The sequence below is a fragment of the Haliaeetus leucocephalus genome, unplaced genomic scaffold (assembly GCF_000737465.1).
Source record: "Haliaeetus leucocephalus isolate CR32 unplaced genomic scaffold, Haliaeetus_leucocephalus-4.0 Scaffold484, whole genome shotgun sequence".
Taxonomy (NCBI): Eukaryota; Metazoa; Chordata; class Aves; order Accipitriformes; family Accipitridae; genus Haliaeetus; species Haliaeetus leucocephalus.
The window spans coordinates 8,186,465-8,200,584 of NW_010972920.1; the positions used below are offsets into that span (position 1 = coordinate 8,186,465).

Sequence of the window (14,120 nt, forward strand, 5' to 3'; positions counted from 1 at the left end):
AAAGCAGGATCAGACCTTTTACTTTAGCACCTAAAACATACCCATATTCAGTTACCTCATTACCATAACAATAACAGAGGCTATGTAAGATCAAGTGTCCAAGAGCAAATTTGCCTATTGCTTTCAGTGGTCACAGTCTGCCATCCAGATTTGGTGCTGAAGTACCAGACAGTGGATTTTGCCTCTTAAAAAATCCCAAAGATACTGCAGATGGTTGCAGCCCGACGCCTTTGCTACCACTGAACAGCTATTACACAGACAGAACACACAAGTACAGTATTTATAAAATACTGTTACAAGACTTGTATTTCTGGAGAGAACTTTTTGAAGTACACAGGGAACTGACCATACATTACAACAATGCAAATGTGACAAACTTGTTTGCTTATTTTCTTTAGCCACAGGAAAATAAATACAAAAAGCACTGCCTTTCCATACACAGTTCACTGTGGCACATGCACCTCTACCAAGCATTCTGGAATAGGAAATCAGAATTCCTTGTTCTTTCCATTTTCAGCTGTTATCAGGGAAATACAGCATATATCTTTCTGCAATTAAAAAAAGTGCTCATTCTGTGTATTAAATACAAAGTACACAAAATAAATTTTTGAAGCACAGAGGGTTATACTGAGAAGGCAGCCTGAAAATGTAGGCACATTACAGTAATTAAGGTAACTGTACTGTAGTAATCACATTCTTGAATTTCTAGGTGGACTAAACAAGCATTGTATGCTTTCATCCCAGCCAGCTGATAAATCATTCGGAGCAGAAGCGCTTCTGTTCATAGCATCATGGAATTGGCCTAAAAGTACAAAATAAAAACATTAAGTTTTGAAATACTCTGTAATACGAACAGTGTTATCAGAAAGAGAGCTGTATCATTTCTAATTAAAGCTAAAAGCACACAACAACATACTGGCGATGAAAAGTATTTTCTGCCTAACTCAAATCCCGCGATTGATTCCCTGGGCTCTCTACCATCCAAAACAGCTACAAGGTCCCCACAGCAGGAGACCTTCCCGAATGGAGCTCAGAAGCTGCAGCCAGGGAAGGAAAGCAATTCCTCAGGTGCTCCGGTAGAGTATTTCTGATGTGATTCTCCACAGGTGACTAATTTATTCACTGGTCAGGGAAATTACTGTTTTTGTGCTCGAGACTTGGCAAAAGAGGAGGTAAATTATAGCCTGCACCAAGCAATTCATAATCCACACAAAATTGCTTTAAACTTCCATATTTAAAATAAAGCTATGAAAAACCGTTGGAGAAAAAGGAACCATTAGGTTATCCATCACCTCATAGGCTTAGCCACTTGCATAACCAAGTACTTCACAGAGAAAACCCCTGAATTTTCAAAAAAACCCACTATTTGTTCCAGATAAAGCAAAGCCCAATTTGAGTTTTAGTATTACCTGTGGAATGTTCAAATTTTTTTCACATGCTTTGTTTATACTTTAAAATCAACAAAGATGGAAAATTCATCAAAACTAGTCTTTTGATGACAGGTTAGGTCAAATCAAGACATCCTAGGTCAGAACTATACAATTTATTTACAATAAAGTGTAACACGAAAGCAAGCAATGAACATCAGGCGCAGGTACGTAAGAGTTAGGAAATACAATTCCTAATTATACATTTTAATATGTTTTATGGAGGCAGGAAAAAAATTAAAAACAAATTTAAATCGTGTTTGGACACGATGTAGAACTGTGGGAATCTAAAGTCCTTTTGACTTTTATGAACATTTCGGGCCCGTTCTCTCTCACCTGCTTATTCCTCTCTATGCCTGCTCCTGTTGTCCTGCCTCTCCACTTTCGCCTGCCCCACACCTCATCTGACCCTTTGCTAATATTTGCATTTTAAAAATGTTCAGGCTCTAGCATATAGCTTTTTGAAACACGGTATTGTTTCAAATATTTTAATTTAACCAAAATGCCAACCCCAAGGAAACATCTTAAAGAGTCTTGCACAATATTTGAATACTCTGCAATTCACAAGAGACCTCAGCGATATCTAGAGAGATGCACTCCATTAAAGTGAAATCCATTTGCAGGGAAAAGCCCTGTCTATGTGTTTTTGACAGCCGAAAACGTCCCATTTGTGGATTCTGCACCGTCTGCAATTGTCCTAGAAATCTGCAGGTTTTGATGACTTGCAGCAGAACTGAGTCAGCTAGCAAGAACATTTGTGTTCTAAGGAGCAGCAGTCTGATCTGTCAAAAATACAGCATTCACACAAACAAAAAATGTGTTTTCAAAAATAAGCAAATAAGCAATAAGAGATGTGCCTACATTTCATAAAGATGCTGCTGCTTTGAAATTCAAATAGGAAAATATATTAACACATTCTCAATACCCTAAAAAAGACAAACCTCCTCAGGAAGAGGGAGAAAAAGGCTTCTGTTTTAGCTGACTCACTGACAATTCAGGTCTGAAAAAGCTATGTAAAATTCCTTTTTCAGGTTAAAATTCAGCATGGGAGAGAAAGTGAGAAATCTAAATGAACTCCACTGATTAAGAACTACAGAATGGTCAGAAAATTGGTGCCATAACATAGATTCTAATCTTGCTCTGAGGAATGCCATCTCTTTTACAGTACTGTAACCTTCACAGTAACAGAAATAAAATCAAAGCTTTAGTGTAGCATTTTAACTTTTTAATTTGTAGATAATTATGCTAGAGATTTCACATTTAAAATCCAAATTCACAAAAGTAATGTAACTTACAAGAATCTTCAGAAGCTTCCTGAAAAGCACTTTTGTAAATAATGAAATAATTACTGTATCTGACAGTATCACGTATTAAAATTCCCAGCTGTCCTTATGTTTGAAAAAGAAAATCCGAATTCAATGCTACACGAAACCTGCTGTTTTATTCAGTCACATATCAAGGACAGTGGGGTACGATTTGAGCAATCAGAATTCAACAGAAAATACGACGGTGACCCAATTCCTCTACGGTTGATGCTTTTAAACCACAGCAAAACAAATACTTGGCAGGTTAAGATTTTAACATCCATGTTTTTCATTAAGGAAGCAATTATGATGATAAACACCAGTGAAATGCAATTTTAGCATATTTAAAATGCACATGATGAAATACACGCATTCGCCTCCTTTGTGACTGGACAGGTTACCTTTTACAATGGTGTTTCCTTCTTGTAGTTGAAACTTGGGTCGCTACCTTCAATCTGAAGTTTTAAGGCTTGCTTAAGGCTGAGTTCTGTCTCTGCGGGAGGATAGCCTTCCAGTACTTCCTGATGGCCTCTGTCCTGCACTGTTCGTGGGACAGAAACCCTACCGAGAAAAACCTGATTGCTCTGAAGGTGGTAATTTGGATTCGTCATAATTCCATTTCTCTTCTTCTGTTCTCCACTCTGTTGGTGAATTAGGAACTGTTGCTGCGATCGACCAACTTCTTGCTGAGCTGGCGGGACCAAAATTTTGCACTGCGGCTCTGCCGGCATTGATTTAAGTGGCACACTGGTCCCAGATTTGGCAATAGGTACTCGTTTGTCAAACTGAGTCATTTCATACTCTAACACTTTGGATTGGGAGGAACTACTTTGCTTTATTTTTTTTCCAGCTGACCCAGATTTGCTGGAGTTGTCCGTTTTCCCCCCTTTGTTAGCTTTAGTGGATTTCAAACTAGGTTTTACTTGGCTCCATTCAAATTCACTACTTGGTGAATTATGATTTTGACTTAGGGAATGAGTTGTGGAAGAAGGAGAAACAATAGACTGCCTACTCCTGCTGCGTGGCAGGGAATGCTGCTGTATTTGCTCTGTGAATGACAGGCTGTGGAAACTATCAATGGGCACCGTCTGAGCAGTCGCAGTTGACGATGTGGTGCGCAGAGAAGAATTTTTGGAACTTTTCAGGGAATTATTTGATAAAGATGACTTCTGACGGTCAACTGTAGAATCAGGCGACTCTGAAGGAGAACTGAAGGCATGAGCAGGCCCATTAGATAAGCCACGCATACTAGGCTGCATATCTCCACCAGTACTGCCTGAACTATTTGACTTCATTGTTAGTGACTGCATTTTAGAGGAGACTGACTGTAAGGGTTTTTGCTCCATTGTGTGGACTGGAGATGGAGTGCAACCGTTCAGAGTAGATGCACCATATTTTTCCAGTAATTTAATAATCTGAGAGTGTCCATTTTTAGCTGCAACACGCATAGCAGTGCGCCCGAACTGGTCGGCATGATTTGGATCAGCACCATGCTCCAGTAATATCTGGACAACATCAATGTGCCCTTCTTGGGCTGCAATGCAGAGTCCAGTAGCACCTTGATTACATGTATGGTCAACCAGAGCTCCGTGCTCAATGAGAAGCTGCACTACCTTCACGTGACCTTGCCATGCAGCAGACTGCAAAGCAGATCTCTTCTCGTTATCTGCAGCATTCACATCAGCATGGTATGTTATCAGCACCTGAACCATCTCCAAATGGCCCTGCCAGCAGGAAACATGGAGAGCTGTTCTTCCTTCAGCATCACTTGCTTCTACGTTTGCACCATTTTCTAAAAAGTACTCAGCCATCGTAAGCTGGTTTTCTAATGCTAAGATATAAAGTGTTGGCCGGCCATCAGCATCTTTGTAGTTTACATCTGCTCCGTGACTGAGCAGTAGTTCAACTATATCTCTGTGACCTTCTAAAGCAGCAACCCGAAGGGCATTTCTCCCATCATAGCCTCTCTGATCAATGTTGGATTTATTTTCCAGTAATATCTGCACACAATCATAGTGACCTTCTTGTGCAGCTAATATGAAAGGTATACGTCCATCGTTATCAATTTCATTTGTTCTAGCACCTTGTTCTATAAGAGCTTCACATATCAACCTGTGACCTTCAAAAGCTGCCATATGCAAAGGTGTCCAGCCCGCGTCATCTCTATGATTTTCATCTAGCCCCCTGTCCAGCAGAGTCCGTACTACTTCAACATTGCCTTGTGCAGAGGCTATGCTCAGAACTGTTCTCCCTTCACTATCGATGCTATCAACAGCTGCACCCCAAAATAAGAGAGTATTTACAACTGAAGCGTGGCCCATGGAGGCTGCTGCCAGAAGTGGCGTGCGACCATTGTTGTCTGTGTGATCGACATCAGCTCCTCCTTCTAGAAGTAGATCGACAACATCTACATGTCCTTCATAAGCAGCTACCAGCAGTGGAGTCATGCCATCTTTATCACAGTGGTCAACTTCAGCCCCACGGTCAATCAGAAGACTAACCACTGAGGCATGTCCCTTACTGGCTGGTACGCAAAGCGCAGCGACAGACAGCGCAGTCCTTCCATCCACATCCTCATGGTTTACCTCCGCACCATGATCCAGCAGGTGCTCCACGATCTCTTTATGCCCCATATACGCGGCTGCAATCAAAGCTGTTCTGCCTTCATTATCGGCTTTATTAACTTCAGCACCATGTTGAAGCAGATTCAGCACAATATCTTCATGTCCTCCCCAAGCTGCTGCCCTCAGTGCCGTTCGACTATCAGCATCGGCACAGTCCACTTTGACTCCAGCGTAAAGGAGTGCAGAAACCACCTCTGTGTGCCCACCCCACGCTGCAGATCGCAATGCCGTCCAGCCATCATGATCGGTGTGATTAACGTTAGCCCCACATCCAATCAAGCAATTGACAACCTTGGTATGGCCCTGCCGAGCAGCTAAGGTAAGTGCTGTTTGCCCGTGAGTATCTTCTATCTCTAAATCTGCTCCCCTTGAAACCAGTAAGTTAACGACATCGAGATTGCCGCTGTACGCTGCGTTGGCCAAGAGCGTTCTCCCGTTGGAATCGCACTGGTTTACTGATGCTCCGTTGTCTAACAAGGTGCGAATGGAATCTTCTCTCTCCAGAGCCTGGCGAACAATGCAAGACGTGCGGTCATCTTCACTGTTGACGTGAGCACCAGCTTTTACCAGCAGCTGTAATACTTCTTGTTCCTTAGGAATTAAGGTCGACAGGGAGTCTTTGACAGGTGTGCCATTCCATATCATCCATAAAGCCAGCTCTGACGTTTCTAACTGTAAATTTGAATTAATTAGATGCAATGCAAACTCTTGAGCTTCTAATGGTGTTAAATCCTTTGCTCGGCAAGTGTAACTCATTGCCAGCATTCTGTGTCCCTCTGCTGCATTGCACAAGTATTTCTGCGTACAGTGCTTTACATCTAGCAACCACTCTGCAAAACTGTAGTGAAACAAGATTTTCGTATTTCCAAGTCCATCAATAAGGACTTTTGACAGGACATCCAATTTGCGTTGAAAGTCTTCCATCGTCAATGTCATATTTTTGGTCCACACTGCGTGATACAATTCCGTTGTGGTTAACGGCCTACAGGCTGCAAGAATTACATTAAGAATAGGCTGGACTTTTGCAAATTGTTTTCTCACAAAAAGTCTCTGACAGAGCCAAAGGTACAGGCCATTTAATGTTCCTGGAATATCACGGATCTCTCGTAACATAATAAAATTCTCCACAACTCCATCTAGGACACGTTCCAGATACAAAAAGCAACCGCTGCTTTTGATGTGAAGCTGATTCAGCATTTCTGCAGTTTCTTTTGTGAGATGTTGTCTCAGTGCTTCTTCCTGATCTAAACGATGCAGAATATATTGTTGCACATCTTTCACAATATAAGCCTTTCGCAGATCATCCAGACTTATTTTTCGAAAACCTATTAAAAGGAAAGAAAGTTATTATTCTTTCTGATCTAGTTTCGCTTAACTGAATGTTAAAAAAAATAATATCCAAGACAGACATTTCTGTGTAGGGAACGCCCACAATAATACATTTTGTGTGTACACACAGTGAATGTAAATTAATAATAATAGCAGAGACAACTTTGATAATAGATGCATTTTTATCATCATCTACTGTAAGAAGAAATACATGCTACTAATGAAGAAAATTTTAAAAATCTCTTTGAATCAGGCATTGTGTGTCTACCTTGGACAATACTAAACACCTAAGCAAAACCCACCAGAACTGCAACCAAAATAAGATTATTAAGTATTATTATATTATTAAAGGAATAACCCCTTCTCCAATGTGGTTAACAATGGAATTCCAAATAATTTTCAGCTATTTAGATTAAGACAACTATTATATTAATATAATTATAGAAGAGGTTATTCACACCTGGTGCATATGCATGATGAAATGTACATAAATCACTAACATGATCACCTTAGTTTCTTTTAAAAGCTTTTAAGAGATAGGAGAGAGAGACACTCAAAAACAGTTTTAAATATCTTTACACCTCTGTGCACTGAAAATTACCTACTTTTTTCAAGTAAGGACTGAGTTTTAGATAAATACTCTGGTTCTTTGGTAGGTGACTCATTATATAAGGAAACAGGTTTTCTCATAGGCACATGATCTCATTGTTTTTCCAACCTGTTTACTCTTTAGAGGAAAAAGGGAAATTATTTCATACGTGCATCTGTGTACATCTCCTCCCTACACACATACACATACACCAACATCACCCCCAAGCAAAGAACGCTATTCTTAGCACACAGCACGTGCGGAGAAGTCCCTAGGGCAACCTCAGTGGCCATAAGGCTCTCAAAAATGAGGCGGAATGAAGATATAGTTCTATGGACTACAGGGCTATCTCTGTCATTTAAAACATTTGCTTAGGTAGTGCAAAGTTAAGCATTTGAGACCAACCCTCTTTGATTAATGACACATTGCATTGTTTGAACACTACTTTTCCAAGAAGCTATGGGAAAACCGCAGAGGTCACAGACACAACAGCTTAAACTACTGTGTTTTAGGCCAGAACTGTACCTCGCTTCTCCAGGGACAGGCTGTAATCTCTTCCTCCAGTGCAGCAGATTGCACACATTGCCTTACAGTCAGCTCAGCTAGTCATAAAAAAACCCCAAATTTGCTTTTCAAACTAAAGCAGTTACTAACCTCCAAATTACATTGAAGGAAAGGCAACCATAGAGCAATGCCTTCAATGTCATTTTGGCCCCATCTCCACGGAACAAATAATTTTAAGTGAGGCTCTGAAGAATGTCACTTTCAGATCTATGTTCTTATTGTATTTAAACATTCTGTGGATCAAACTGCTCAGCCTGTGAGCTTGTTCTGACTGAGAATTCAGCCTGATAACAGAGCTGTTTTTTGTTCCCGAGTGTCTTCAGCAAAGGTTCTGAATGTCACATTAAGCTCACTCTGTTAATTGTTTAGTCTCCATGAGCATTGTACAAACACAACAGATTAGAACTGAGAGGCAAACTATGGCAGTGTTACTATAATATTTCTGCTTCCCTTAATTAATTATGGTAGCATTATGAATCTAATGGAACTAAATCAATAGAATACCTAAAACAAAGTCATACTTCTCCCCAAAATAAAATCACTGGATAGGACACTTTTGCACAGTCGCTTCTCAGGCTAAGACTACACTAATAAGGTTGTCTACTGGAAAATTTTTGAATGAGAAGGCCAGGAGGCAGAAAATAATTATTTTGAGGGGACCTTGCTCCATTCCACAGAGGCTTTCATTTTTTGCTCTCAAAAGACACACAGAAACATCTTTACCCACCATAATTTGTCACAACATCAAGTAATCTCCTAACCTGACCTGCAGAATGGCATAATTCATCCATTCACTATCTATTTGATTAAAATAGTCTGCATGTAACTTTGTAAAGCCCTTAATTCTTGCACGTAAGCCAAATAAGAAACTTTGCTGAGTAGGAAGAGACAGTGTCCTGCGATTCTGTAGTTCTCAAGCTTCCACTTCAAGTGAAAGGCTGTTTCTAGGTTACGATCCTTCAGAAGATACAGAAGTGAAAACAGAGGCATTAAAAACAGGGCATTGCTTGGTGCACACATTCACAGTTGTATGCATACACAGAGCTGTAATTAGACATGAGCATCCCTTTGGTTGTCTCATGTGTGCAGGGAACAGCTCTGTTTTGCTCAATTCAGAGCAAATGCAACCACAGCACTCACTCACCTTCTGGTTCTTTGAACCTCTCTGCTTCTCCTAGTACAGATTTGTATGGGGCAGCTGGCTGAATGAGAAGAGGTACAGAGCTCTGCAAACTCCTTCTCAATGTGTTTAGTCATAAATGACTCTGCTTACAACATCCCCAATCTCTCACATTAATCCCATGCCCACATCCTTCCTTCCAATATCTATCTGCATGTGTAAGTTACTTTTAAATTACTCAAGTGTTTTTTCAGTTTTTACAGTAGTTGATTTCATTTCCCCCCAATAAGAAAACCCCTGATTGACTCACATGACAGCAATCCTGAGATTTCAGCTAATGTTCAGTGTTGCCTGACTAATGACTACACTTCACCTCCCTTGACTCCTAGCCTTCACACGAAAACTTGCAGTGTGATAACTGTTTAAGCGTCTCAGTCCCCTCCCTGCATGTATGCTTCAAAAGCAGAAGACTCTTGCTTATCTTGCAACGTTCTTTGAATACCAATTTTCATTTTGCTTCCCAAAATGGGTGGGAAAGTGAACAAAGCCATTTTGGATGTGATAAAAAACCCCCAAGCCCTCCACAAGAAGTAAAAAAAGGAAGGGTTTGTGTGTTTGGGTTTGGGTTTTTTTTCCCTTTAAATGAGGCTGTATCATTACTTTGTTCCGTATCAGGGTTAAAAATATCACCCTAACTCTGTACTTACCTGAGACACACCAAATGTCTAAGCACCTCAGCCAAGCAAATAAATTTCAGAAGACTTCAGAGCAGTGAATATTCCAGAAGTCAGTAATTTAAACAATTTGATTGGCTGTACATTCACAGAAGTTAAAAATTGTTTCTTTTCTTTTGCAGTATTTCCAAATATCCCTTGTTAATGAGATCCTATCTATCGTATCTGAAGACAAGTTTGTATAGTAAGAAGTACGCTACACTCATAGAGATCTTCACACATGCCAGGGATGATACGCTCTTAAAGGGCTGGGATTAACACACTGCCATTGTAACAGACTTTTGAACAGAAATAGGTTGTTAATTTTAACCACTGCACTATGCCATACTATAATAAGCAAATAACTCAAGAAAGGCTTTCTAGATAGAATTCTTTTTTTTTTTTAAAATCTCAAATTCTTGTTGCTAGCTTGAAGGAAGAAAACAAAGCCATGTTTTTTTGCCCAAACATCTATCTAAATGAGGTCATTTTACATTTCCAAACAAAGAACCTGCAAACTTGCTTTTCAACCCTAGCAGATACAATAAGTCACTTTCATGGACAAGAACTACCAAAACATTAAGAGAAAGCTCATTTTGTTTCAGATGCATTCCCATGAACTACTTAAGCTCAGCAAAACAGGAGTGCAGTAGACAGAACTTGCAGTCCCACGACCCTGCTTTTTGCATTGTTAAAATTTTTCTTACAACGCATCACTTTCAACCCAATGGGAGCTCCAATATGGATTTTCCTGATTTATTAAATTCCTGGCAGTTCTGTAAACAAATCAGTTCCAAATGTACTTCTTGGCAAGATCTAGGGTCATTCAAAGGGAAGAAAAAAAAAAGAAAAAAAAGTATCTTGGCTATATAAATACTTTTACAGTACAAAACTTTTCAAATTTTAATAAGAAAAAATAAGCTATTAACTAGAATGTTCCAGTAAATATTTAAAAATATCCTTCTACTTTCATATCTTTAAATACATTTACATAAGTAAATTACAAAAGTTGTAAATACATTTTAATATATTTCATTTAACTGAATTGTTAAGTTTAAAGTAATCTAAATGATTAAAAACTTGGCAATTTTTTGGCATTAATAATTTACACTGCTGATCTAAGCATATATTAAATTAGGTATTTCTATGGCCGTGTACACACACCTGCTCAAAAAGAGTAATGTATCCAGCAGAGCAAAATGCACCTGAAAACTCAAGCTGGACACTTAGCTTTTAGTGCATTTGCAGTACGCTATGCATAACAAATTTCACTGCATCTACCCCAGAAGCTGAGACACTGAGGCTGAAATCTGCTGCTCTCACTGGTCCGTGTCATTGCACAGAAGTTTGTTTAGTTAGATTTACAGGTAACAGACCATTTAAAACAATTTAGTCTTCCCTCTTCAATTACAAAGCAAAGAAGTTCAAAATTCACACTTTTTACTAGGAAATATGAAATTGCCTGAAATTCATGTTTTCAAAGTAGTTATCAGAAGAAAGTGGTAATGAGAACAAAGGAAACACTGATTAAAAGCTCCCAGTTTATTTCCCAAGCCTTCTAAATATTTTCTCTTCCCAAAACCAAACCAAAACAACAAATAAACTTTTTCAAAGCCTTAATATTTTAGAAGTAAATTTTACAACTACAAAAATATATAAAAATTATCTTTTATAGTAAAAAATCCAACTCCCATAAAGACTTTAAAGTAACAGGAAACTACCGAAATAAATTCCAACCTACAATGAAAAATTAGAGGACTACTTAGATTTTCTTTTTTGAAGCAATCTCTCCTGAAGTGGTCTCATGCCATTTATTTTCTGGAATGGCAGCTAATGAGAAAAGGTTCAGGTCCAAATCAGGCAACTGATTTGATTTGGGGATTAAGCAATACGACTACCCGAGTAGCTTCAATTACCAAACAGTATGAGTTTTCTGGGCGCAGAGAAGCTGGCTTGTGACTTTTACCATCTTTCTCTAAAGCTTTCACATTTTTGCTTATTTTTTAATTTTAGGCAAGGCTACAAGAAAAACAACCCTCCACATCTATTCAGACCAGAACCAGCAAATAGCAGAAATACAATAAAGGCTTATGCTCCCAAGATTTCTAATCCAGAAAAAGTTTGGATAAATATCAGCTCTTAATAATATTTGGCTGTCTGGAACTTAATGATAGATAAAAGGAAGAGTGAAAAACGAATGACAGATTGTCTGCTTTTGCCTATGGGTAAGTGGGTGAATGGAGCTTAAGCTGCCTCTGAGACTAAACTGAACCCTTTCATGTCCACTTTTGATTCTTTTTATTGTAGCTTCCAGTATCTTTCCAGTATTTAACAATAGCTTTATGGAAACTATGGCTCCCCGAGATGTGACATCTGCATGGGTTGTACCACACTGGTGCACTCATGCCTCACGCATGGGAAGGAATTCTTTGGATGAAGAATGTCAGTGTTTAATTGAGGGGTATAATCAAGCTAGATGCCACAGGTATTTGATTTATGTGTGTAGCAAAAAAGAAGCAATTAAGTAAATGTCTATTTAAAAAAGCCTCTTTAAACCAATAAATAGAGCATTTGTACATATGCACTTTTGTCTATTTACCTTTATGCTGTTAGTGAGAAGTTATCTGCTTTTCACTCAAACTCACCTAAATAAAATTGCCTGTTTTTAAAATGCCTAAAGTTTTTAAACTAATATGATGGATCTTTAAGAAAGGAATTTAGTTTTGTAAGAACAACTGCTATGCTTTCAAGGTTTAGCCTCATTTTAGAAGCAGCATTTTTATTCGCTAATTAGCTGAAGCACAACAAAAATTAAAATTCTATGTTCTGTGGCACTTTCAGGTTAGAGGGCTTTTTCATTTATTTAGAAATACAAGGAAACTTTTTCTAACATTATAATGCAAAGATTGGAAAGACTGTGTTTAATGTAGCTGCTTGACTGTCCATACTTGCAGCCAGATGACAGCAAATGATGATGTGGGAGATAGTATGGATAGTTATAGGTGCCAGACAAAGAATTGTTAAGTTTAGGGAAAAAGTCCATAAGAGAAACAAACAGGAATGATGTGGCAGTAGGTGACAGTGCACATGCAGGAGAAGGCAGGAGAACATGCATTATCTATTCCCCTCCTTTTTTTCCTCAATTGGCTGGCTTTTGCTCACTGTGGAGGGTGACCGCAGACTCATGCAGGCATCATTTCACATTTGGTTCATATTTTTGAGGTTGTCTCTGCAGCCACAAGAGGCAAACCCCTTTTTTTTTTTTTTTTTAAATTAATGAAAGCTGAGAATCTGAGCAAGGGGAAAAATCTGTAGCACATTGTGCTACTACAGAATCTGGGAATACAGAAGGGCCCAGAACACAAGCTGCAGCAGATGCAGGCACAACTATTCAACTTTCATAAGTAAGTAACCTACAAAAGTGAAGGAACAAATGAGGACCAGAATAAACACCTCTCCTCCTTTTCTCATTCTGAGAGTGGTAGGGATGATGTATTCACCACTGGCAATGGCAAGATGACAGCAGATGAGAAAGACTGGACTCCTTCTTCCACATCATCACTATTTTTGGCTAGGAAGGTGCCTGCAGAACTCTCATCTGTACTGGACACCCAAAAAAGAGCATCATCAGGACCAGGCCGCTGCAGCAATTCTAGTCCCAGTCACTGATAAGACTTTCTGACAAATATGTTTAGCTCTCATTTCAGCAGATATCTGAAAGAAGTTTTCACTGCATTAAAATTTTAAGTGAAAACTCAGAGAAACTGATTGTAAACAAATTAATATTGGTTAATATATATTTAATATCGTACTCTAAATTAGCGGAAAAAGACTACAGATGGGACACATTTTCCTAAAATAATCCTAAAAGGATTCCAATCTATTTTACTAAGTTACAGTGAAACTAATTTTTTTTTTTTGGTTCCAAATTAAAGAAACATATTTGAAGAAAATGTTCAGTGAATATATTATTGTTATGGTTGCAAACATTTATTTGCTGGGAAATTAGAAGTATTAGAAGTTCAGTACAATAGTGTCCCAGAGTGCAGCGCACATTATACACCATTTATTTCTTCAGTCACGAGTGCAAAAAATACTTATTGTTGATCTTGAATTCTGCTTGCTGACCAATTAAATAGCTTTATAAATTGGCTGGCCTAAAAGTAAACATTCAAATATCACAAAGGAGGAGAAGAGTTTGCCCCAGTAGACATGTTAATGATAGTCCATCCTTTTCAGGCTAGAACCAGAAAAGAAATCAACATTATCTCAAGTTTTACAACACAAAGTTGCAATGTATCTGAAGTTAACAGAAGCTTCAGTCATGCTCCTCACATCCTCACTACACCTTGCACAAACTTGAATATTGGTTGTAAACAGGAAAGTCATCTTACAGTGTGTTAAGGGGGCAGCTGTCACATTGGCTGTAATGTCACAATTTTCTTTCATA

General features: G+C 38.7%; 1 protein-coding gene across 1 annotated transcript in view; it reads right to left on the reverse strand.

Annotated features, from left to right (window-relative positions):
• Positions 1 to 280: 280 nt before the first annotated feature.
• Positions 281 to 14,120, reverse strand: part of ANKRD50 (ankyrin repeat domain 50) — a 39,291-nt gene continuing 25,451 nt past the window's right edge. Inside the window, exons 3-4 of the mRNA XM_010575578.1 lie at positions 3,133 to 6,680; positions 281 to 802 (exon numbers count right to left, since the gene is read on the reverse strand). Coding sequence (XP_010573880.1) covers positions 3,136 to 6,680 — 3,545 coding nt within the window. The 3' untranslated portion in view covers positions 281 to 802; positions 3,133 to 3,135. The remainder of the gene's footprint in view (positions 803 to 3,132; positions 6,681 to 14,120) is intronic.